The sequence below is a fragment of the Phyllostomus hastatus genome, unplaced genomic scaffold (assembly GCF_019186645.2).
Source record: "Phyllostomus hastatus isolate PE091 unplaced genomic scaffold, TTU_PhHast_1.1 phas_scaffold_78, whole genome shotgun sequence".
In the NCBI taxonomy this organism is placed as follows: domain Eukaryota; kingdom Metazoa; phylum Chordata; class Mammalia; order Chiroptera; family Phyllostomidae; genus Phyllostomus; species Phyllostomus hastatus.
This window is the reverse complement of record NW_025334041.1, coordinates 86,918,890-86,946,458: the sequence shown is the minus strand read 5'-3', so window position 1 is coordinate 86,946,458 and position 27,569 is coordinate 86,918,890. Positions and strand designations below refer to the sequence as shown.

Below are 27,569 nucleotides of genomic sequence, written 5' to 3'. Positions count from 1 at the left end.
ACAGCACTGTTCCTGGTTCCTCACAGTTTTCCTGGTGCTCCTCACAGAAGGGAGCACAGAGGAAAAATGATTTCTAAATAGCAGACTATTTTGAAGAGGGAGGTAAAGTTTGTAAGCTGAAGCCCCATTTTGTTCCATCTCGTCAAGATTTTTGTGTACTGCTTTCAAAGCAGGCAGTCATGGGCTTAGGAGGACTTAACTGGACTATGATTTCAGAGCTAAGAAACAGCAAAGCTAGTATTTCCAGGTCAGGGCACTTTAAACAGTTTGTAGCTGAGTATGATGATGTCAAGACAGCCTCACAGAGAATAGTTTGGTTGTAAAATTTGGTGGAGATGATAGGAAAGACCTTTGTCTCCCGCGCACGCGCGTGTGTGTTTTAGTTGGCCCAGATAAATTGGTCTTATTAGTCCATTAGTAAGAGGCCCTATTAGCTTATTCAGCACAGATTTATAGGGAGGCTGCCCCCTAATATGGATGTTTATTCTGTAAGGGTGGGTCCACATGTGAAAGGGCCAGTGCTCTGTCTGGAGAATGGCTTGAGGCACTTAGTTTCCTTTTGAATGAAACTACAGCTCTGAGTCAAAGCAAAACAAAATAAATTGCATGAAGAACATAAATGGAAAGTTGTGATTAAATTTTTATTCAAAATTAAGTAAGGCACTTTCTTTAACTTTTTGCAAGTATTCTTATAATAATCATTATAATTATTAATCTTTATAATTATTAATTCTAAATAAAAGAAAAAAGTTTCATTTCTTATACAGATCAGGTTTTTAAAATGTTTCTTGTCTTTTTTCATCTGCCTGTTTAATTTTTGTGTAGTTTAAATACAATTATAAATGAAATTTTACTATTTTTCTTCTTTTGAGATTGTGTTTCACTTAGCTGTAGTTTTTACTGGTAGGCTCTGGTTTTCTGGAAAGACAAAATGAATTTCCTTCTTTAAATCTCCACTTTGCAGTCAAAGAGGTGAGACTGTAAAGATGGCTTTAATGTTGCAGTTATTTCAAATAAGTGTGCCTAAATTATCACATGTTGCTTCATTTTGAACCACTTAAAAATGTTAAGATAAAGATGAGTGTCCACTTGTACTCTTTTTTATTAAAGATTTTAATTATTTATTTTTAGAGAGAGTGGAAGGGAAGGAGAAAGAGAAGGAGAGAAACATCAATTTGTGGTTGCCTCTTACATGCTCCTTACTGGGGACCTGGCCTGCAACCCAGGCACATGCCCTAACTGGGAATCTAAGTTGCGACCCTTTGGTGTGCAGGCCAGCACTCAGTCCACTGAGCCACACCAGCCAGAGCCATTTGTACTCTTAAAGTTACAATTTTTATGTGCCTTTTAATGTTATTTTTTTAACTACATGTGCCCATCTGTGTATAAACTGTTGTCTCAGTAATTTTGCTTGGGATGTTGTATAGAATTTGAGCACCTTACTATCAGTCTTTGGATTCACATAAAAGTTTGTTTGAGGGCTTACTTAGTATATAGCGCTATGAGATTCTTAAATATAGAGATTTAATCTCTGCCTTTATGGATGCAAGCAAATGAACAAAATTGTCAGTAAATTTGAACCAATAGAGATGGTTATATTCTGATTAATCATACAGTTACCAGCATTACAGTAAAAACTTCAGCTAGGTTTTTTTAAAAAATTACTTTTAATGTAATTTTGTCTTTTTTGCTTTTTGTTTTTTCAGTGTTTACTTTCAGTATCTTTTTTTATTCTTACTAAATTCCTATAGGTCAACTGATAGTTTCTTTTTTTAGTTGAAGAAATTGAGGCCAAAGTAAATTGTGATTTACTGTCAGGTCACATAACAAATTGATTTTTAGCACTGACTATACTCCAGTTCTTACCTGATATTTTTTTGTTTTACTTTCTCTTTTGATGTCTAGGTTTAATCTGTAGGCATTGCTCATATAATAATTTGTTAGTATTACTTGTAGGATTGGCTTTCCCATTTTTAAGTATATTTTATTGATTATGCTACTACAGTTGTCCCAATTTTCTTCTCCCCTTTCTCTCCCAACTCCCTGCATCCCCCACCCTCTAGCATCCCCCTCCTTAGTTCATGTCCATGAATTGTACAAATTAAGTTTTTCAGCTTCTTCATTTCCTGTAGTATTCTTAACCTCCTCCTGTCTATTTTGTGCCTACCTATTATGCTTCTTATTCCCTGTACCTTTTCCCCCATCCTTTCCTTCTTTCTCCCCACTGATAACCCTCCATGTGAGCCCCATTTCTGTGATTCAGTTCCTATTCTAGTTGTTTGCTTAGTTTTTTTTTTTAGGTTCAGTTGTTGATAGTTGTGAGTTTGTTGTCATTTTACTGTTCAAAGTTTTTGATTTTCTTTTTCTTAGATAAGTCCTTTTTAACATTTCATATAATAAGGGCTTGGTGATGATGAACTCCTTTAATTGACCTTATCTGGGAAGCACTTTATCTTTTCTTCCATTCTAAATGATATCTTTGTTGGACAGAGTAATCTTAGATGTAGGTCCTTGCCTTTCATGGCTTGGAATACTTCTTGCCAGCCCCTTCTAGTCTGTAAGGTTTCTGGTAAGAAATCAGCTGATAGCCTTATGGCAATGCCTTTGTAAGTAACTGTCTCCTATTCTGTTTCTGCTTTTAAGATTCTCTCCTTATCTTTAATGTTGGGTAATGTAATTATGGTGTGCCTTGGTGAGTGCTTCCTTGGGTCCAATTTCTTTGGGGCTCTCTGAGCTTCTTGGACTTCCTGGAAGTGTCTTTCCTTTGCCAGATTGGGGAAGTTTTCCTTCATTACATTTTCCAATAAGTCTTCAATTTCTTGCTCTTGCTCTTCTTCTTCTCCTTCTGGCACCCCTAAGATTTGGATGTTGGAACATTTAAAGTTTTCCTGGAGGTTTCTAATCCTCTCCTCATTTTTTTGAATTCTTATTTCTTCATTCTGTTTCAGTTGAATGTTTATTTCTTCCTTCTGTTCCATATCTTTGATTTGACTCCTGGTTTCCTTTCCTTCACTATTGGTTCCCTGAATATTTTGCTTTATTTCACTTTGGGTATCCTTCATTCTGTGACCCAGCTCAATCAAATCTGTGAGCCAGTGTTTTGAACTCTGCATCTGATAGATTGGCTATCTCTTCATCGCTTACATCCTAATTTTGAAGTTTTGATCTGTTCTTTCATTTGAACCATAATTCCTTGTCTCTGCGCACCTGTTACATTTTAAGAGGCAGTGTCTTAGGTATTTGCCTGGTTGGGGCATCCCTGCCTGTGGGAGAGAGCTCAGAGGGGGAACTATGTGGCTTGCTGGGCTCTTGTTCCACTGTCACTTCCATCTCTTCCCACAAGAGGATCGTGCACTTTCTGGTGCTGATTTGCAGGTGGGTGTGTTTGTGTATGTTTTAGGATCCTGTGGGCCTCTCCATCAGACTCTCCTATGAGACGGGGAGTTTCCCCCATGGCCGCAACCCCGCCCCCCACATTTTGACAGACAGGGGTTTTTAGTCTTTAGTTTTCCGCACTGAAACTCTGGATTTTGCCTTCTGTCTTGCACTCCCTTTGTTCCTCCCAGGTTATCTGTGAACAAATTTGGGATAGCCTGTGCAATCCACTGCCTTGCCGTGGTCCTCTCCACCCTGGCTGCCTTGCTGCCCATCTGTGCCCCTCCCACCGGTCTGGATGAGTATTTCTGTAACTCCTTGGTTGTTGGATTTCTATGCAGTTTGATTTTCTGGCAGTTCTGGTGGTTCTTTGTTTTTAAATTGGTTGTTATCCTTCTTTTGCTTGTGTGAGGCAGCAAAGTGTTTCTGCCTACACCTCCACTGTGGCTGGAACTCTCTGGCTTTCCCATTCTTTATCTTAGTTTTCACACCGTCTCCCTTCTTCTTTTCCTAGCATATTTCTGCATTTTGATTGTGTTCTGACTTAAATGGTCATGAATTTTTCTGCCTTTCAGAAGTTGGCTACAGGCCATTTAATTCATCCTCTGTGGCAAGTTTTGTTTTGACCACTAAAATGTAGTTTTTTTTATGCAGACTATCATGAATCTAAGAATGCAAAGTCAGATTTTCAAAGATACATCCTCACCCTCTTTTCCCTCTGCAGGAGCAGTGACACCTGTTACTCTTCTCTGTTATATGTCCTTCTGTTCTGTGTTCCCATCCTCGATGATATCTTCACAGTTTATTAACCACCTGGCCAAAATGCCAAAACTAGGCTTCTGGGAGCATGGTTTGTTTGCTTGATTTGTGTTTCTCTCTCAGAAGCTAGACCTGGTCTTTTTTTTTTTTTTTTAAACAGTTGAGCAGTAAAAATGAATGCAGTTGCTTTTAATAGCTTTGTTTGAATATTTTGTGACAATCTTGATTGTTTTACAGGTACCTGGAGCCCAAGATTTGGTGGATTTCTCTCCTGTTTATCGATGTCTACACATATATTCTGTCCTGGTGAGTTTTTTAGCTGGCTCTGCCTACTAGAGATATATATTGAATTCAAACTCTGCTTTCTCATTTTTGATAATTTTTCTGTTTATTATTAAGAGTAAGGAAAGAGCAACTTATTTAAGGAGTATTATTAAAACATCTTTTTTTTAAAAAAATTTTATTTATTTATTTTTAGAGAGGGGGAAGGGAGGAAGAAAGAGAGAGAGAAACATCAATGTGTGGTTGCCCATCATGTGGCCCCCACTGGGGACCTGGTCTGCAACCCAGGCATGTGCCCTGACTAGGAATTAAACTGGCAACCCTTTGGTTTGCAGCCCATGCTCAATCCACTGAGCTACACCAGCCAGGGCTATTAAAACATCTTTTATTCTTGAATCTTTTATGTTTCCTATGTAATATGTTATAACTAGTAACATTAATTTCTGTCAGTCAACATGTTATTAGATTATACCTAAAAATACTTGCATGTTCAGATTTCAGTTCTGAATTTAATAATGCATTTATGTAAATAACAGTAGCCAAACTTTATATATTAAAATGATATTTGTAAAAGTGGTGTTTTATTCCTGATTACAGTTATTCTTTTTGTCATACAAAGCATATGAAAAGAGGAACCGCTTTGGGGGAAATATTATGGGTGTTATTGGTATTCTAATAAACAAACTAGAACTCATCTGCATCTTGGTAGTACACCTACATGCAGACACACAGATACATACAAAGTCAGTCAAAAAAAAATAAACATTGAAATTAAAGACAAATTGATGAGAGAAGCTCACTATGGTTATTTTTAATAGCAAAGTTCAGTGAAACTTCTATCAAGTTGTTATTAATATAATGCTAAGCAAAGTAAGTCTGTCTTATTATCCAGTCTGTTATCCATTTGCCTCCTTCATATATGTAATGTGGTGTCACTTGGTGATGACTCCAGACAGTTTGGGATGGGTCTGTGGACGCCATGACCTGCAGTGTTATGTGGTGCTCTCCATTAATTTGAGAAAAGACCTGGCAGTCCTGTGCTCCCTTCTCTTTCCTCCTCTGGTTCCCTCCTCGCCTGTCCTGTTCTCCCTCCCACTCTTTTTTCCATCTCTCATTCCTTGTTACATGTATAACGATGAAGTAGAATATAACTGAGTTGTATCAAGACATTTAAAGTAAGTAGACAATTTTTTTCAACTTAATGTACAGAGAATTAAAGAAATTATATATATCTTATTTTTGTGGCACACTACTATTATTTCACACAAAGCTGTCATTTATATTTTATCATTTTTTCCTATTCATCTCCTACCTACAAGCCCACTCGTCTCCTATCCCCAACTAACTCTAATATGTTTAATTTATGGTCATGGTTGTGCTTGTGTCCTTGAAAAAGTGATTTTTGTATATGAAGGTATTTTCAGTTTACTCAGATAGTGTTGTCTTATGGATCTAGTTGTATTTATTGTATTTTTTAAATTCAGCACTATTTCTAATGTCCTTGTTATCATCTCTATATCTAACTGATTGCCTTGCACTTCTGCATGATAATTAGCTGATGGTTTGTATTTGCTGTGCTTTAATTATCGGTTACACTGATGATTAACACTTAAATTGCCTCTAATATTTCTTCTGTAACAAATATGATCCCCTTATGGACTTCTGTGTAAGTTTCCATGCCTAGGAGTAGAATTTCTGGGTGTAAGGTATATGTATATGTATAATATAATTACACTAATTCTTAATTTTTGTTAATTTGATGAATATTGAATGATAGCTTTTTGTTATAACTTACATTTCTTTGATTACTAGTAACATAGTGCTTCTTTTTATAGACTTATTAATCATTTAAGATTAGTCTTCTCTAAACTACCCAATCTTTATTTAACCTTTTTCAATTTTGTATTGGATTCCTTTTTTTTTTTCTTCAGTAAAACACCTAGATAATTACAGATTTTTCCCTTTGAAATGGCTAGTCTGTTATATGTAGAAAAGGTGAAAAGATACTTTTTTGTTTAGTTTGTTTTACAGTTATACCTTTTTAACAAATTAATTAGGGTGGCATTGGTTAATAAGATTATATAGGGTTCAAGTGTACAATTGTATGGTATATCACCTGTATATTACATTGTGTGCCCACTACTCAAAGTCAGATCTTCTTCAGTCACCAAATATTTGGCCCCCTTTAACCTTTACTGTCTTCCTCCCCCCTTCCCTTTGGTAGTTACCATATGGTTATGTGACTATGAGCTTTCATTTTTCTTGTTTGTTCATTTGTTGCTTTCAGTTTTATATCCCACATATGAGTGAGATCATATGGTTCTTAACTTTTTCTGTTTGACCTAATTTGCTTAGCATGATGCTCTCAAGATTTCTTGTTTTAGTTTTAATTTTTTCTTTTTTTGTTGAAAACAGAAATTTCAGAAATTTCCTGTATATGGTAGATATTGACAGTTTAGGATGTTGTAAATGTTTTTTTATTACAGCTTGTCACCATACACTAAACTATGTCTGTTATTTGAAACAGAAAGTATTGATTTTGATATAAATGAGTCCATTAATTTTAACCTTATATGTAGTTTGTATTTTTGCCTTTATAAAAAAAATCCTTCTTTATTCTGATGTCATAGGTATTCCCTTACATTATCTTTTACATTTTACTATTTACATTTTGATCTATCTTGGGTTCTCCATTGTTTATAGTATGAATATAGTTCCAATAATTTTTTTCTATATGATGAATTCAGTTTTACCAACCCCCTCTACTATATAATTTGTACATCACCAGTGATTCCTGGTAGTACCTTTGGCATACACTAAATGTCCATATTGACATGAATTTGTTTCCCAGATCTATATTTGGTTTTGTAATACATCTACATAAGTGATAAAAGAAGTGCCTTCTCACTTCTCCTCTTTTATTTTTATTTTTTACTTTTTAAAGATTTTATTTATTTTTAGAGAGGAAAGAAGGGAGGGAGAAAGAGAGAGAGAGAAACATCAATGTGTGGTTGTGTCTCGTATGCACATGCCAGGGACCCGTCCCGCAACCCAGGCATGTGCCCTGACTAGGAATCAAACCGATGACCCCTTGGTTCCCAGGCCAGTGCTCAATCTACTGAGCCACACCAGCCAGGGCTCACTTCTCTTTTAAATTGTTTTCACTATTGTAGACCTTTATTTTTCAATATATATTTTAGAATCAGTCCAAGTTCATAAAAAATTCCTTCTAGAATTTTGATTTGAATTGATTGAGATTATAGATAAATTTTGGGAAGAATTGATACTTTTATAATGCTGAGTTATCTCATTCATGAAAGAATTAAGATCTACTTTTAAATTATTTAATGTATCTTTTTTCTACATTAATAGTTTTGGGCATTCTTCATTAGGTTAGTAGCCAAAAGACAGTTTTTGTTGCTATTTTGTACTTTATTTTCTAATTGGTTATTGCTGATATTGAGGAACACTATTGATTTTTGTACATTCACATTATACCTGGCAACTTGGCTCAACTCTTATGACAGTTTGTTTTCTGGTTTATGATAGATTTCTGTGCAGTTGATCATATCTATACATCAATTTTGTTTCTTTTTTTTCTATCCATGTACCTCATTGTTCTTTTTATTGCCTTATTATGTTCACCAGGATCATTATTACTTGGTTGTTTAGTAAGGTGATAGTGGGCATTTTTGTGTGGTTTCTAATCTCAAAGAGAATATCTCTAGTTTCTCCTGTAACTGATGTTTACAGTAGGCTTTTGGTAAATATTCATCCAGTTATTCTTAAACTCCTGAATTTTAAAAAATAAAAACATAAATAAGTGTTGAATTTTATGGAATGTTTTCCAAAGATATGATATAATTCTGTGTTTTTTTATCCCTTAATTTGTGAATATGAATTTCATTGATAGGAGTTTCTGATGTTAAACACCTTGCATTCTTTTGATAAATCAAACTTGATGGGGACATATTACAGCTTTTTAAAAAATATCCTATAGAATTTAAGTCTTATTTGTTAATTCATTCACTTATCTATTTTTATACTTTTTTGTATTTGTATCTATGGTCATAAGTAACACAGGCCTATAATTTTCTTTTTTATTTTTTGGTATTGTCCTTATATGGTTTATAGGTCAGTGTTATGTTAGCCTCCTTAAAATGGTTAAACATTCTTCCCTTTTCTTTATTTTATGAAATTATTTATATAAGATAGAAGTTATTTGTTCCTTGACAGTTGAATAGAAATGCCATGTACAGTAATATGCATTTTTTCTTTGCCACACAGCTTTCTCCCTCCTCCCTGTCATCCTGCTTCCATGATACATGATTTTGTTTAGTCTCTTCATTAGTATGTGTGGTCATAGGAGTCCACAGTTGTTGTATTTAAGTCAAGTGTCTATAGAAAAAAACATATTTACTCATATCAAATTTCACATTCATTTTCAGCCTCCTAATTGCAAAATCAAGTGAATTTTTCCTATCAAATAGTGTCAAGTCTATGAAAAAGAATAGTTTATTTAGTTTAATGTTATATCCTTGGTACAGATAACAGTCTTTGACATATAGTAGGTACTCAGTAAATATTAGTTGAATGAATAAATAAGTGGTAACTAAAGAATGAAGTCCATTTGTTTGAATATATATTAGCTCTAACCTAATTATTTATTTGCATATTCAATAAACACTGATTTTTCCTTCTGCATGAAATGGATTTGGAGAAGCAAGGATGTGTAAATAAGTCAAAAACTTAATGCTTTAAAAAAGTTATAATCTACCAGGTCAGAGGTGTAATTTTTGAATGACGATAATATGACAGTGCTATATCTCATCACTGTGTGCATGCTAGTTTTTGTAAGATTTAATGAGGTAGCAATTATAACAAGTTTTCCTCAAGTGAGAACTCTAGTAATTTGTAAGTGTACTGAAGTAATTAATTTGCACACTTCTTAGCTGTGTGGTGTTGGGCAAGTCACTTAAAACTTAGCCTTTTCATATTGAGATGTGATAATAATTACCTGCTTAGTACAGTTATAGATAGTGTATGAATGGTGCCTAGCGCAGACTGTGGCACATGATTAGCATGTAATGGATGGTAGTTAACCTAGTAAAAGTATGTATCTCTGATGCTGACTATTAGACACATTATTAGTACTTTAAAAATTATTTGACAAAGTGTAGACATGTAGATAGAGGTTCTAATCTTTGCCACCCACATAAAATATTCATCAATTATTTAAAATTTATACATTCTTGCTCTGGCCAGGTGGCTTAGTTGGTTGAACATCATCCTACAAACCGAAAGGTCACAGGTTTGATTCTTGGTCAGGGCACATGCCTAGTTTGCAGTTTCATCCTCAGGGGGACAGGTATGCAAGGCAACCAGTTGATGTTTTCTCTCATATTGATGTTTTTTCCTTTCTCTCTCCCTCCCTTCCCCCTCTCGACACCCATTCTCTTTTCCTTTCTCCCTTCCTCTCTTTCTGAAAGCAATGGAAAAATGCCTTTGGGTGAGGATTAAATCAATCAATCAATCAATCAATCAATATTTATACATTCTTAAGTATTCAAAGACTATATACTTCCTAAACTATTAAGACTAAACAGGAGGACTTTAAATTACTCCTTTAAAGAAATTGTACACAGTGGTATTTTGTAATGTTGAAATGTTTGGTATCTAAGTTTTTTGTGACAATTTGATAAGCATTGTTTGTATGGCAGAAGCAGGCCTCCTCCCCCATTCGTGCTTTCTAGAGAATTTAGCTCTAATTTTTTTTTTCTGGAATACATAGTTATCTTTTAGACATTGCTGTTCCAGACCTACAGGGACTTGAATAACTCAAGTGTCTTCTTTAGTAAAGTAAGGGCCAGAGCATGTGTAACTTCTAGGGCTGACTCTTCTCAAAGCTTTCTGCGGGCTGTAATTTGTCACTTTCCTGTATTTGTTTCCTCATTCTCAATCATTAATTTGTATTATGTATGGTGAAGGATAGGTCTTCATAATATTAGTGGCAAAGATATTTAAAGTAGATTACTTAATATAAAGCTTTGTAACACAAATATTTTATTTCCTGATCTGATTAGTGTTAACATTAATATATGAGAAAATATTTGGGAGTAGAGAAATGAGGACTGAGAGGTAAATACACCTTATTTCCCTCATTGTTTCCTATTCCAATACTTGCCTCTACTTCACTCTTCATTCTCTCGTCAACCCAGTGTCATGATAGTTACCTCAGTCTGTGTCTTACCAGACCTTTCAGCTGCTTTTCTTTCCCAATATGTTCCCTTCTCTTCCAGCTTTTCTAAGAGTTGTTACCTGTTCTGGTCCCTGTGGGCTTTACTTCTTTGCACCCCTCAGGGTTTCCACTTCTTTCTCTCCTGCCTTTCTTAGATGATATTACCTACTTCATGCTTTAATGTGCTAAAGACTTCACACCTCTGTCTCTACTTCTCAGATACTTTTCCTTGAGCCTTACACTTAAAAATAGTCTACTGAATCTTACCTTTTGTATATTCCATAGGTAGCAAAAATGCTTTGTGTTTCAAAATGAACTCATTATCTCCCACCACCCCCTGAATTTACAGTGATCTCAGATAATAACAGTGTCATCTGTCTAGTTACCATGCAAAATCTATACTCTTCCTTTTTTCTCAATACCATATTCAGATTACCCAAGCTTGCAAATGGTACCTCGATCTCAAAATGTTTTACTTTATTTCTCTCATTTCCCTACCTTAAAATGATTGCTCTAGTTCAGACTCTTATCAGGATTATTGAAACAGTTTCCCAACCATTGTCTCTATTTTGTATTATAAATTGTGAACTCACTTCTGCCTATTGTGATAGTAACCTGTCATACAAATCTGACATATGAGGTCTGTCCAGAAAAAGTCCAGCCAGTGTTAATATAATGAGAATGATTTGTGCGATATCAATGTAACCTGGCAGCCAAAGAGAGTGGACTGGAATGCACATGCGTGAACAATGACAACTTCACTGTCCTAGTCAGTGGGGGCAGTAGACGCCCTTGAATGAGCATGTGAACTTTGTGGCCATTGCATTCAAAATGACTGAGCAAGTAAAGCAATGAATCTGCACAAAATTTTGTATTAAGCTTGAACATTCCTCCATGGAAACTATTCAGATGATTCAGAAAGCTGCAGCTATGGGCAACTAGTTATTGGCAGGTTTATCACAACAATGCAAATGCTTACATATCATGTGTCATGCAGAGTTTTTTTGTGAAACGTCAAATCACCCAGGTGACTCAGCCTAGCTACAGCCCAGATTTGGCACCCTGCAACTTCTGGCTTTTCCCAAAACTAAAATCACTTTTGAAAGGGAAGAGATTTCAGACCATCCATGAAATTCAGGAAAATATGACGGGGCAGCTGATATGATGGTGTTTGGGGAAGCTGTGTGAGGTCCCAAGGTACCTACTTTGAAGGGGACTGAGGCATCATTGTCCTATGTACAATGTTTCTTATATTTTGTATCTTTTTCTTTTCTTTTTTTTTAAAGATTTTGTTTATTTATTTTTAGAGAGGGAAGGGGGGGAGAGAGAGAGAGAGAGAGAGAGAGAGAGAGAGAGAAACATCAATGTGCGGTTGCTGGGGGTTCTGGCCTGCAACCCAGGAATGTACCCTGGCTGGGAATCGAACCTGGGACACTTTGGTTCCCAGCCCACGCTCAATCCATGGAGCTACGCCAGCCAGGGCTATATTTTGTATCTTTTTCAGTAAGTGTCTCTATTTTTCATATTACATGGCTGGATACCTTCTGGACAGACCTCATGTTATTCTGTAAGTGGCCATCTATGGAGTAAAATACAGAAGTATAGAAGATAATATAACATTTAGTAGTTTAGAAAGTCTTCCATGTCCTGTCTGCCATATTTCCTGCTGCTTTACTACTTTGCTTTAAAAATACTGAAATGCTTCTAGTTTTTTTAATATACTGTGTACTATGCTATTTCATGCTTCTCATCCATTCTTCATGCTAGTCCTACTGCCTGAATTACTATTCTCATTTCTTGTTGTTTTACTGATTCATGTTTATTTCATACTTGTGTCCTCCAGCAAAATTTCTGATATTTCAGGTTGACCTCAGTGGACCCCCAGCCCCTTTGCATTATTATAGGACTCAGTACATGTTTTTACTAGTGTTTACTATATCACAGTATTTTAAATAGGTATTCTGTTCCCTCAACAGACTATAAGCTTTTTTAGGGCAGGTACCATGTTTTATTTCTCTTTTTTAGCTCTTGCATTTAGCACTCAGTATTGGTAGTATATAATACTCAATAAATGTTTGTTTTTGATTTTGAAAGATAAGTACCTTCCTTTGACCTGTAAATGAATCCAGTGTTCTAGTCTCAGGCAGTGTTATACAATATCAGGGCTGGACCGAGACGAGGGAAAACAGTTCTATTAGTGTCCAACGGAAGGATCATAACAGAAGTAACAAAAAGTTCTAATATTTTGTCATTTACAATAGTGTTTATCTGAACTTTTGGCCTGGAGGATAACAAGGCACACTTTGAATAAACATGGCAATATTTATTATTTTTAGTGAAACCGACCTTCCATTCACCCCCCTTTTATGGCTGTGCTGCTTATAAATTCCCAAAGGATTATTTGAAAAATCCTACTTATATCTGCCAGCCTTATCAGTAGGGCAGGAGTTCACGTATTGTAACAGGAGGTCAGATTTCGGTCATGGTCTTATAGATGGGGCCAAGCACCTGTAAATTCTTCCTTTGGTGACTAAAGTGAAGTACAATATCAAACAGGCAGGGAGACTTTTCTAGGAAGTGCTGAACTTTGACAGGAAGGGCAAACTTTGTCAGGAGGAGGGGAGGGAAGAAAGTGAACAAGGGTCAGATAGTGGTTAATTGAGACTTGGTCCTTGATGTAGTAATGTAATGGGAGTGTTCAGGGCAAAGGTAGATATATTTTATAGAATTATTTAAACAACTTATGCTGTTTAAATCTTCATATACAGTTTAGAGATGGGCAGGTAAGGTATAGGATATAAAGCATTTTACAGTCACTAAAGATAGTATTTTTTAAAAAGAGAAAATGACAAAGCTAAAATGTTTTCTGGAAAGGCAGTGATGAATAATCTGGGATTCTTGTATATAATGTAGTAGTAATTTAAAAGATGGGTGGACTCTCTGTCTGATGAAGGCAAGAAACCAGTCTTTCTGGCAGATTTTCTGACAATTCTGTATATTCAGTGATTTCTGTCATGTTTATGGGCCCCAAGCCTTGAACCCAGCTCATTTTGGACAAAATTTGTATGTACTTTTAAGCTCCTCTATATACTGAGTCTTCTTCAGATTTGCTGCTCACTCACCCTACGGTCACCAAAAGGGTACCCATACTCCATAGAAGGAGCTTGGGTTTCATTAGCAGACTGCAGGAGCAAACCTGTAAATACAACCACACCCCTAGTGTGTGGGTGTCCTTCATGATCTTATCTTCCCTGGCATCTACATCATTTGTGTATTAAAAATTTTGAAAAATTCTGGATTAAAAGTGTTGATAAATGAACACCTTTGATTTCTATATTTTTCCACATGTGTGTTATACTATAATAAAAAGTCTAAAGATTTCTGGTGTCCTGGGTTTAGGTGTAGAAATTATAGCAATGTATGATTTTTTTTTAGTAAGCAGCAATCCTGCAGTATTACATGAATTGTAATATAAGAACCTCAGTTGTATCTAATTGTCCTTTGATAAGTAAAGAATGCTGTAAACCAGCCAAAGATATAAGGGAATGCAGAATGTAATAGTGCAGTGAATTCATTATTACAAAGACTCTGGCAAGTACAGTATTATTTTAAGTTCCTTGGGCAAAGAGCCTCCGAGAATTTGATGAGAGCTGTGAGCCATTTCCTTAGATAAAATGCACAGAGATACATGCATGTATAATTTTGCTTAGAATTTCAGAGGCTTTTCTAACTTCTGAATCTTACCCATCATAGATCTAGAAAGAATCCTTCATCTAACAGGTACTATAAGGTGAGTTAGGTTTCAGGTATCTACTGACTGGAGACCTGTGCCTCGGAGTAGCTTACCCCAGTTCCATTTGACTGCCTCCTTTCATGTCTTCTAAGGACTGCCTACAATCTTGTCTTTTTCTTAAGTTTAGAAGCTTTGCCAAAATCTAAATTTAAAAGCATATTTCAAAGTGACCTTATTTCTGTGTCATAAATCCTTATTCCCTGAGCAGCCATTATGCATGGCAAGCTGGTAACCTGTTTTTGCCAGGAATAAGTTAGCCTTGGCACCTAAACTAATAGTTTTGTCTCCTGAAATATTCTTTAGAAGGATTAGAGCAGAGAGAGGTTTAGGAATGATTATGAGAACTGTAGTTAGTAATTTATTCCCCTAAATTAAGTAATAGTATTAAATTTCAGAATATGTTACCTCTTACTTTTAATAATATCTCTTTTTACTGGCTGTAATGAGGAGAGGTGAATCAGCAGCTGAGCTAGAACCCCCCCACAGCCTCATTACAGTCCTTCGTGACTGTTGCTGGAGCAGGGATGGGGGCGAGGTGGCAAGGGCAGAAAAGCTCCTGGAACACATCTCTCCCTTCTGATCTGAGAGTTTCTGCTCACATGGTCTGCACTGACAGCAGGGAACTACAAACGTCTTGGTCATGTAACTACAGCCAATCTCAAGGAAAGGGTTTGGAGAGTAGAAAAAGGAACAGATGTAAGCAGTTCTAAGTGAATGTTTTCTGAGGTGTTCAGGGAATTATTTAATGAGGTTACTTAAAGGACTTTGGTAGCAATTGGCTATTATAGCAAAGCACTTGGAAAATAAATACTTGAAGAGTGTAAGACACTACTGGAGTTTTGATTTAAAGAAAACTGGATAGCATCGACATTCTTAAGGTTACGCTTAAAGATCTTATTGTATAGTGGTGGTTGATGGGTTTGTTGTGTACACATTGATTTTTATATAACACGTGGTTTGGCAGTCTCATAGTGCTTCACTTATTTGACTACATTAAGTAAGTGACTTAATGTTGCATATGAAGAAAACATCTCATTTGGTAGAGTCTGGCCTCACTCTGAATCATGCTATGAGATTGTAGTTTTGTTGACACCAGAGGTAAGACTTTTAAGATTCTTATTCCTGAACTTTTATCAGAAGGCACTGTTGCTATTTATTTATTTATTTGTATTGTCATGCTATTTACAGTTGTCCCCCCTTTGTCTCCCTCTTATCAGCACACCACCCATTCCCATAGTCAATCCTCACACCCTTGTTCATGTCCATGGTCATACACATATGTACTTTTTCTAATCCTTTCACCTTCTCTCAAATAGTCCCCACCTCAGAAGGCACTGTTGCTATTTGATAACCGAGTAAATTTAGCAGCAAGAATTAGAGCATAGTCTTAAAGCAAATCTGAAGGACTTGGTGTACTTTTGATGGTCACATTTAAAAATTATTTTTAATTTTAAAAAATGAGACCCTTTAAAAAATAGTAAGACATTTCTGCTACATCTTGATTGGCAAGTGAAAAAAATTCATACATCAACTTCACATAGGTTTTGCCAGTGCTTCTCACCGACCATTTCTCTGGCAGTGAATGTTAATGAGCAGCTAGAGCTCTGACTAGTTTTTTAGTTTTCATTAAAATTGATTGTATTTTACCACAGCTAGTTTTTTTAAAAAAGATTTTATTTATTTACTTTTAGACAGAGGGGAAAGGAGGGAGAAAAGGAGAGAAACATCAATGTGTGGTTGCCTTTCATGCACCCCCTACTGGGGACCTGGCCCACAACCCAGGCATGTGCTCTGACTGGGAATAGAACCAGAGACCCTTGGGTTCACAGACTGGCGCTCAATCCAATGGCCACACCAGCCAGAGGTAGTTTTGGTATTTTTTAGCTACTCTGATTCTATTATAAATGTTGAGCCTGTTGACTTGTATTTATTTCATATAATTATAATAAAAATCTATTATTTAAACTCTTTCAATATTTTACAAATACACTTGAGTGAACACTTAAATATTTGATTTGGGCGTAAATACAAGCAGAGTCATTTACAACTCCTACGGTAGAAATTAAGACAAGTGAGAGTGAGGCCTACGTGCAAAATTCTAGGTGCCTAGAGTTTGTGAATAAGGGATTTTTTTTTTTCTGCTTCAACATCTTAGAAGATGGTGTTACAGAGAGAGGGGAGACATCACTTCATTTTGCCCGTCACATGAGATTGCAAACTGTGGTATAGAACTCCAGCATCACCAGAGGCACATAGCCTAAAGATCTAGATTTCCTTCAAGTTGTTTCTGGGGAACACCAGTCTCACCAGTTGATCTGTTTACAAAAAGGCGGGAAGGGGCTCCTGTTTCATATGTCATTGACACTCTGTACTCTATTGCTGTGTTGGGATTTTTTAAAGTTCACATTGGTATATTCAAGCATATTCTGAGAAGATATGCCAAAAATAACCATGTTAAATTACAACCACACTCAATTTCATTTAAGCCAGCATTTCCTAATATGTACATACAATGAAAGATGCAGAGATGATCAGGACACTCTCTGCTTTCAAATAGTTTATAATTTAATGGATCTAGAGAAAAGCCGCTTTGTAAGGGACTCTGAAGAAGCCTGGCTTTTGAAAAAAATCCATCATGCTCATTTGAAATATGTACATTTTCTTTGGGAAATATGCCTTTCTGAGAACAGCAATTTGAAATGAGTAGGTGGCATTTTTAAATCCTTTGGAATAGCATGTTATGAAGGAATTCTTATATTTATATACTTGGAATTTATTTTTCAAGATCTTTATGTGACTGATAGTTCAGTCACTGATATTTAGACACTATTTCACTTAATCCTTTTTAGAACTGTTTAAAAATTTTCATTTTAAATGAACTTCATTTTCCTTTTCAGACTGGTCATCTGTTTCCCCCACTATCTAAGACAAGTACAAGTCGCACTGTGGAGAACCCAGCTCATACTGTAAGGGCAGAGCTGGAATCTTTCTGGCTTATTTCCACAGTGATCTTGAATACTGCTGAGCAGTAGAACGTATGCTAAGTATTTTCTTTAGAGAGAGAGATATATATTTTTAATGTGGAAAGTTTTGCCCTGAGATATTTGGTGACTCCTAGTCCATCTCTGACAATTAACAGATTGTTCCATTGCCTTACTGCCATATCTCACTGCCTCCAGATTCACTCGCCCACCAGAGCCTGGTGAGGTGAGATAGGGGTAAACACTGCATAGATCACAGAGAAAAGCTGAGGGTGAGATACTTTGTGCACTACATTGATAAGGACACAGGAAAAGCCATATGTAGTGATAACTTTCCTGTAGTATGGACTAATGGGCCCTGGTTTATAGTAGCTGTAATCTTACTTTTTATGATTGTCATATTGCTCTTTTAACCCAGTGACCTTATTACCCATGGGCATGCATATCAACTACCTTTGAACCAAACAAGAGACAGAAAAAAGAGTGATTAAATTTTTTTCCCTAGACATGTTTGCATTTGTTTTTCAAAATGCTTATTACTCAGGGAATATTGAACTTGTCAAGTGTGTTTGCTTGTTGTTTTTTTTTAAACAATAATATCTCACTTAAACAGCTTTAGACACCCCAATAATATAACTACTTATTATTAAGCTCTGATAAAATGAACAAGAAATAATTCATTTTCCATATAACACCCAGTAATCCTCCTAAACACAATTTAAATTATATCAAAACTGTGCTTTAAACATTTTTGTTTCTTATGGTTTTCAGGACAAAGTAAACTTTTTTTTCCAAAGTAAACTTTTTAACCTGGTTTATACAGTCTTCCATGTTCTCTCCTTGGTTTACTCTCCCTCCTCCTGCCCGCTCACAGTCTATACTCCAGATGTGCAGACCCCACGTTCTCTCATGACGATGCCTGGCAGGCAGTTTTCTTTCCTGAAACGGGCTCCATGTTTTGTTTCCCCCTTTTAATCTTTCTCTCTGTTAATTATGCTACATTTCTTCCATTACTGAGATCTCTGGATTTGGCATTTATAATCTCTTTTTCTCATCCTCTCATCTCAAATAGCAAACCATATTGTTTACATCTTTTTCTTCCTTTCCTTTCTATTTTGATTATGACTGCCAGGTTTTTGTTTGTTTTCAGTTTTTAAATTTAAAGATTTTAGGTTTTTTTTTTAATTCCTTAAAATGCCTTCTATATTGAGTACTTAGTTCAATACATTGTCTCAGTAGTTTTGGACATTATGGGGGGGTGGCAGGGGAGTCATAAATAACTACAAGCAAGGCCTCATGGTCTAAACTAGAGGACAGGTAGGGAAGGAGTTTCCTTTGTTTTACAGAGGAAATGTGGTCATTCATGCGGTTACGTAAGTCACATCTACCAAAATGATCTTCTAACCGGAAGCAAATGCCATAACTGGAGCTCGTGTTTATCTGTGGTTGTAGCAGGTGTAATGAATAGTTTGTTTTTAACCCATGACTAGAACTGATTTATTTTCAATTGTAGGGGACTGGAAAAGCTGAGCTTGGGACTGTAGTGGATTCCCTCCTTTTCCAGAGTCCTATAACTGAAACCACAGTGTAGAAGTAGGCAGTTTAGCACCTTACCACCGGAGTAGAAGCTCTGACTTTTTGCCTGTCCACACCCCAGATTTTCTCAAGGAGCATATGTAGAATCCATCTTATTTTCTTACCTCAATGTTTTTAACTAGAACTTCTGGAAATGTCAGAACACTATGTTATTCCCACCACAAAGAAGGAGCTCAAAAACAATTGTGGAATGCATGAATGAATTAATGAAAACACAAAATACCTCAAGAAAATACTATAAAAAAGTAATGGAGACCTAGAAAAGGACTATCAAGTAGTCCACTATGGCGATTTATTTGTTTTGGTTGAGTTTAACATAGTTCACCAGTCTATTATGTAGAATGTTAATTAATTAAGGTTTGGAATTTCTTTTTGCCCAAAGTATATGTTAATTTTTTTTTAGATATGAGAAATACAGTCATTTATGGTGTTTAATGGTGTTGCTTGTGGCAGTTCAGACTGTGCTTGACTACAGGTACTGAAGCCCAACTATTATGGTTAAGACCAGCAGAGTTGCGTTTTTCTGTAATGTGACAAGAAGTCCAGCTGAGGGTGGTTTGTTTTTGGTGTGGTGCTGCTGCACTGTGAGGACCACTTGGTTCTTCCAGTTGTTCCAGGCCTCCACGCAGGTCTTCACTGTATTCTTGCAAGATGTGTGCTGTATCTTTAGGCTGCATTGCAGAAAGAAAGAGGGTGGGGATCCCAAGTGTAAAAGCTGCATTCCATGTAAGCCTGTCTTGGTCAGGAAACAATAGCTTCTGTCAATGAATGAAAGATTTTGAAAAAATTCTTTTGTATTTTTAGAAACAATTAAAACTAGGAGCTAATCGATTTCTAGTCAATATGGTGTTTTTTAAAAATTAGGGACACAGCAGATGAGCTTGAATCTAAATTTTGAACTAAATATGTTATGTAACTTCTCAAAGCCTTAATTTTTCCATTTTTAAAAATGTAAATAATAGTGTTTATCGCACAGTGTTTCTGTGAGAATGAAATTAAAGAATATATGCAAAAACACCTGGCATATTAAATCTTAAAGGAATATTTCTCCTTTCAACTTGTGTGTATTTTGTTTTCCTGTTCTAGCCATCAAAGTTTCATATTATAAAAAGGACTTTTTAAGAATGCAATAGGGGAAGAATAAGGAGCTAGGAACTAGACTAATGCATAATACATAACTCCACAGATATAAGAAATAGTATAAGAAAACCTGTGCACATCCTCCTACAACCCATGCCCATTTACTGTTACCTTTATAGCAACTCTAATCTAGAGATTAAGAATCAAAATATTAGGGAGAACAGGGCTTTTTATGCCCTTTCTTTTAGCCACATCTTTTCACAGAAAACCGTCCTTGGTCTAGGACAGTTAAATTACTCATCTAAAGTCACATAAATGGCAAGTAGCAGAATTAGAATAAAAACTAGTTATAAATTCTCTATCTTGTGTTTTTCCTCCATCAGTTGTCATCATCATTAAAGTGGCTAAATTTATTGTGTTATGTATGGTGTAAGGTCCTATTCTAAGCAATTACCAGTATTGTAACTCAGTATATTGTATTGCATCCTACTATAATATATAATAGATAACATGAACTTTATAAAAAAATTTATAATTTGTTTTTTTCTGCTACCAGTAAGTGGCTAGACCTAGGGTTTTCTGTTGATAATGATTGGAACTAGGAATGGAGGTGGGAAGGCCTTCTATGTTTTTTTAGTTTACCTTTTCAAAAACTCTTTGCTCCTTCAGAGCTGACTTTTGCTATATACTTTAACAACTCTTTTCTCTGTTTTTATGCAACTATGCTTGTCAAAAAGTTTGCTCTAGCTGTCCAGAACTGTCTTATGGGGAGGTCCGATGACCATAGCTGTAGAAGAACAGTGCTGTCAGCTGCTTTCATTCTATGAAGATGGTCTGTCTGCCTATTAGTGTGTTTTTTTTTCTTGTAACATAAAAAGAGGCCATTGACACTAGTATGTATAAGAGAGTGAAAAATCCATACCACACCACACTTGGCTGCAACTGGTTTTGGGCTAAAGCCGTCAACAGGGCTACATGTGAGTTTTTTAAAGGTATTGCTCAGGTTTTTAGGAGGGGCTTGAGGACACTTTCCTTAAGTTATTAGTTATGTTTGCCCTATTGTCTTTCTCGGTTTTCCTATGTTATTCAGAAGTTCAGAAGCATAATTTCTTCCATCAAATAATAAAAATCTTAATGAAAAATATGAAAGTGGAGTTTTTGGATATGGGTGTTTTCATTGGGAAAAATAGAAAACTGTGAGTCTATACTCACAATAAATAGATATATAAATGAGGGAATGAATACATATATACATGCATACATAAATAGAGGAGAAGACTGTGGTGTTACCTGTAGTAGTATACTGAATGTCGACTGTTGGGAGACAGTTATGGGTCTCTTGCATCTCTGTATAATGTGTGTGTAAAGTCCCTGACTGTGTTTGTTCTAGACCATCTTTTCAAGGTGTTTGTGTAGCCAACAGCTTTGTAAGGTAGGGTTAATGTCTCCTACCTGAGAAAAAAGCAAGCATGCTTCTAGCTTTGGAAGATCAAGATCGTGTTTTTCTGGGGAATAAAGGTATTTGGATTCGTTGTGCTTAGGGTTTCTCTCCGATAAAGGAAACCTCTGCATTTAGGTGTCACCCAGACTTCTTCACTGCCCTGTGGGAACTGGAACTCTGGGAATTGATACAAGTATACATGCTGGTGCTCTGGCTACTGCTATTGATCAATGCTAGTCATGGAGTCCTTTGTCTCTGAACCAGGACTTCTGTGTCTCCTGCTCACGTCCATCAGACTGTGCGTGGTAATTTGTTGTCTTGCATGTGGTTAAAATCTCAGGCTCTTTTTGGTTCTTCATTTTAGGGTCATTACAATAAAGATTTATTTAGGCAGGAACCATCATCATATACTAAATCAGGTATGAAATTTTGGTAAAGAGTAGTATATTTGTGTGGTATTAAAGTTTCTCCCCAAGGTAGCTTATTAATAACAAAGCAGAAATTGTAATTGGATGCTGTCTTTACCAGGTGATCAAAAGTAACATCACAGTTGAGGATCTGGTAGACATTGTGTGCCTTTGAATGGGATGCCCTGAGGGAGACAGCATTACTTCTGTAGTATTCTGGCCCTGAGTACATAACCTGAATCTAATTTATGAAGAGCATGGTGTTGGAAGGAAGGAAGGGAGGGAGGGAGGGAGGGAGGAAAAGGAAAGGGAAAGAAAAGGAAAGGAAGAAAGGAAGGGAGCGGGAGGGAGGGCAATTTTTTAAAAATGTCAGTCATAAAAGATAAAGAAAAGCTCCAAAATATTTCAGATTAAAGGAAGGTAAAGAGTATGACAACTCAATGTAATGCATTGTCCAAGACCAGGCAGGGTTTGGCAAACATTTTCTGTAAAGGGCCTGACAGTAAATATTTTGGGCTTTGTGGCCATAGGGTTTCTGTCCACCACTCAAGTTTACTGTTATAGCTTAAAAACAGCCAGACACGAAATATAAATGAGTGGGTATAGTTGTATTACAGTAAAACTTGATTTACATAGTAAGTAATGGGATGGTTTGCTGACCCCTGTGTTAGACTAAATCTTTTAATTGAGGGGAAATACGCCATAAAGGACATTCTTAATTCTATTGACACAATTGAAATATGGACAGTGGATTAGGAAAATGTTTTATTTTCTAAAATTGATAACTGTTCTACTGTTCTAAAAATTGATTTTATTCTCAGGAAGTACGCAATGAATTATTTAGGAGTAAAAGGATCTGATATGTATAATATACTTTCAAATGGCTAAGGAAAAACATATGTAGAAAGAGAGCAATTGATAAAGGATATGGGACAAAATATTAAGGGTACATAAATCTGGGTAAAGAGTACATGGGTGTTTTTTTCATACTATTTGTACAGTTTTTCTATAAATTGAAATTATTTCCAAGTGAAAAGTTAAAAGAATATGTGTGTTTATGTATGTAAATTTATATGTATGCATATAGCCCATAGGGAGAGAGAAAAATGTTTAAAAATTGGTAGCTCTTTTACACAAGACAGTAAAAAAAGAGAAATTAACCAAAACATGAATTGAAAATGATTATCTGTGATTGAAGTAACCAGGGAAGCCAGACATCATCCTTGGCCTAATCTGAATGCACTTAGTTACCAAACGGCTGTAGTCTGTGGGGCCAGAGGTTTTAGTGCGGTCTACAGGCGATGGTGGGAGCCACATTTTCCAGACTGTGAAACACAGGGTGCCTTGTTTAGTCAGCACAGTTTAGGTCAAATGTGGTTATGAAAAACAGATGAATTCTGGTGATCAAGTTGTACTTTGACAAATATTCCATTGTTTGAACATGCAGTAATTTCTGAAAAATGTGAAACAGCCTGGACTGCAGAGATTGAGTTTTCTCTTCTCAACTCCCTTGCCTGCTCACAAAGGTCTTGTCATCGTGGGGAGTAGAAATAACAGGGCAGAAGAAGTATGTTAGGTGCTCTCCTCCTCTTCCCCACCCCCCCTTGCTTTACTGGCAAAGCAAGCAGTTCTGGGCAGGCTGTTTAGTCAGCTGGAGGTCTTGCTCTACTCTGGGCTTTGGGGACAGCTTTTGTATTTCAGTTTTGTGAATAGTGGTATGTTGTGAATAGGATACTTTGAGTTTATCCCATTAATAGAAAAATGCCACTTGAGGTTTAGTGAGGCATTGATATATTTCACTGGCTCTTCTTTGTATAATCTGAGAGTTTTTATTTCATCCAGTGTCTGCTCTTAACTCAATAGGCTCATCCACAGAGCTGTATCTATAATTTAAGAACCATAAAAAGCACATAGAGGCAGTAGATACTTGATGCAGAGAACATTGCCTAGAGGCAAGTCTTCTTCGATGGCTTATCTTTCCTTTTACAAGACTGGGTTGTACTTTTTATGTTGCTTCAGGATTTTGCCTCACTTACTTTGTTCATTCATCCATTCAATAAATATTTATTGCATACTTATTGTACACAGGGCACATGGCCCATCCTTTTGTGCTTGGGTAAAGTTTCTGTTCTGGATGATTTAGACTTGTGTTTTCCAACATGGTAGCCACTAGTCACATGTGGCTGAGCACTTGAAACATGGATAGTTTAAATCAAGATGTACTGTAACTATAAGGTACATACCATGTTTCAAAGTCTTGATACAAATGAGGAAAGTAAATATTTCACTAATAATTTTTATATTGATTGGATATCGAAATTATAATACTTTGGATTCATTGAGTTGTATAAAATACATTATTAAATTTTATACCATCTGCATTTTACTTTTTTACTATGGCTTTTAGAAAAATTTAAAATCATACATGCAGCCACAATTTAGAGCTTGCATTATATTTCTGTCAAACACTGCTGCTCAACAAATATGAATTAATGTGTATGAATATAAGTATTTTCCCCCTCTTATCATGAAGAGATCCTGGTCATTTCTAGTATCAGCACACTTAACATCTTCTATAAAAGAATATTAGTCACAATTATTACACTCTCTTTTTTTCCTTCACTTTTAATGATGGTCAGTCAGTATCTCTCAAAAATACCAGCAATTCTTGACAAATTGGTATACCATTTCTGAATAAATTTAGAACCATGGCGAATGTCTCTGGGCAATCATTCATTAATAACAAGATATACTTATGAAAATGATGAGTATTACTCAGGAATCTTGATGTTAGTTCTCATGAATTCACTAAAACTTTTATATAAGGTACTAAAACCTTAAGGAAAGTCATTGTTTTTTTGTTGTTTAATATGTGTGTTTTTAAACCAGTTTAGCTATGGAGAAGTGAGGTCATGGTAGTTGTATAATATAGTGTATTGTAAAATATGAAAGGAAGAACTCATTTATAATCTTGAATATTTAGTCATTTATAAAATTATAAATAATTACAGAAGGATGCAGTTCATGTTTCATGTGTATTTGTAAAGATTGCCTTTTGTTGCTGAAATCTACAGTGCATTCTGCTCTGAGGAGTATAGACCAGGAAAAAAGTTTTGATGGCTGCCTGGTTGTGTCTTTTGGAAATGTTGGTCTTTTGTGCCATGAGAAGGCTGCCAAGATATAAGTATTTCAGTGCCCTACAGATGGTTTATGTTTTAGAAGCTCGAAACTAAATCTTCATTGTATACATTGTGATGTATATATACTAGTGTTGGACCTCTGCAATGATTGTTGCAATTTTAACATCTTTTGTTATCATAGTCCCATGATTTATATTTAGTCTGTCTTTAATTAGGTAAGTCATATTTGGTATTAGTGGCATGTGTGAGTTTGGAGGTGCTTTTAATCTCACTAAGTCTCAACCATGATATAGATCATTTTTAGGGCTTTCTGTGACTTGAGACCCTAGTAGAGAGCTGTCCCGATGAGGAGTAAGGTTGTGGGCAACTTTAAGGGAGAGGAGAATCAGACTCCTGCTATAGAGTTGTTTAAGCAGGAGGGAGAAGCATGGTGTGTAGCCAAGAGCAATCATATACCTGTGAATAAGTCTGGCTCTGTAATAGAAAGCCAGAATGGGAAATATTGTCCTTCTCTCTCTCTCTATCTCTCCCCCCCCCGTCCCCCGCCCTCCTCAGTGTTGACACTTTTTATTGCAATGGGTTTGTTGGGAAAAAGCCAGTCTGAGAGTACTGCTTTTACTGTGCCTTATACAGTGAGCAAGACAAAGAAATATGAGACATGTTCTTACATTAAAAGTTTGTATAGATAAGATGAGATGACTACCAGCATATATGGAAATTTCCTAATTTGGGAAAGGGCATCTTTGAAATATCCACATCAAAGATCATACTTAGTGACTAAACTTTTGAAGGATTTTGAATAAAGTGAGGACAAAGACAAATACTAGGACAGATGCCCACCTCCACCCATCGTGTTCATTATTCCCAGGGTTCTTGGCCCAGAAAAAAATAAAAAAGAAAAAGAAGATAGAGTAAAAAACGTGTGCAACATACACAATAGCATTTCTCTAAAGCAGCCATTTTCATCAAGAAAGTACAATGAAAAATAAATAAACCTTCAACAGGTTATATAGAAGTTAACCTAAAAAATGTACAAGGCTTTTATGGTGAAAATTTCAAAATTGTATTAAAAGACATATAGGAAGTGCTGAATAAATGGAGAGAGATACTCTTTTAATAGCCAGGATACCTGGATATTGTAAAACATTCTGTTTTTCCCCAATTTAATTTATAAAATCAATGAAATTCAAATTATAATTTCAGTAGGAAGTTTGTGGTAACTTGGCAGCTGTTTTTATAATCCATTCAAAGTTGCTGTGCTGTGTAGACGAGGGGCTTGCTGTCAAGACTTGAGGCTACATTGTGATGGCCTGTGTGCCGCAAGAAGCTCTCCTTTATTTCCACAAGGCTGCATTAAGGAGGCCCTTTATTTTGGCGTTGTTTCTGGTAGCAAATAGTGGAGGCAATCTAGGATTTTGCCATGGAGGGCCTGGATGAGTAAAATTGGTGTTTACCTATGATTGAAAGTAGTGCTATGCTATGTATGCCAAGCAATTACAAATTATAAACAACATTCATATATAACAATATATAAAGATGCCAGAAAGATGGTGCTGAAGGATCAGAGTAAGAAACAATACAACTAATAGCCTGATATCATATATATAAATTAAAACAACCCCATAAAAACACTATACATACTTTTTTCAAGGATACACTTTATATAAATAAATATAAAAGGTTCGTTTGAATAATGTTTTATTTATACTAGCGTGAGTACCTGTGTTGATTATGGAAATGGGGTATAAAAAATGTATGCCTCTATATACTTAACAGTATGTCTTGAACTGGGATAGTGTTATAAAGTCAATTCTTTGCAAGTGATAATAAAATGCTCTAAACTGTTCCCACTTGAATGTCATGTTATTGGACAAATGCCATTAGCATTTGAGAAACGGCTCCTGGGAATTTCCTGTGTCACTACCTCTTCCCTGAAAATCCTAACATAATTGCCACAAAGCATAAGCGGAAGATTTTATATATTTCTTCTTTTCCATGCAAATTGAAAACCAGTAGTTCTTTTTAAGGCCATTGACGTACATATCAGGCTACATAAGGTTGTTTTCCTTGTCTGTTTCGGAGATTCAAAATCAGAAAGACTTTGATGTTTATCGTCACGATTATGTACACATCCAGTATAACTACAGTAAATTTTAGTCATCATACATTCTTCAATAGTCATTCTTTCAAAGGAAAACAACTACCCCATAAAAACAAAGTAACCAATTTTTTAATACAACTTTCAGCTGAGAAACTCTCTGCTGAAATACAAACTCTTGTTGTTATGTAAATAACACATGTGACTTCAGAGATAATAAAACATGTTGTTTTAAAAGATAAAAAATATACTTTATTAATTTCATATTTATATGGGTGGATTTCAAACCAGTTAGCCCTCTAGACTTTGGAGAGGTGCATCAGAGGTTCCTTGCTTGAAAAAGTAAAAAAGTCCTTGCTGTAAGTTTCAGCACCTTTGT

General features: G+C 35.8%; 1 protein-coding gene across 4 annotated transcripts in view; it reads left to right on the top strand.

Annotated features, from left to right (window-relative positions):
- The window catches only part of EXOC6B (exocyst complex component 6B), a 556,350-nt gene that overhangs the window by 231,230 nt on the left and 297,551 nt on the right, over window positions 1-27,569 (top strand). For all 4 annotated transcript variants that reach the window (XM_045827528.1, XM_045827527.1, XM_045827529.1 and 1 more), the window contains one exon: window positions 4,372-4,440. In XM_045827528.1, coding sequence (XP_045683484.1) covers window positions 4,372-4,440 — 69 coding nt within the window. The remainder of the gene's footprint in view (window positions 1-4,371; window positions 4,441-27,569) is intronic.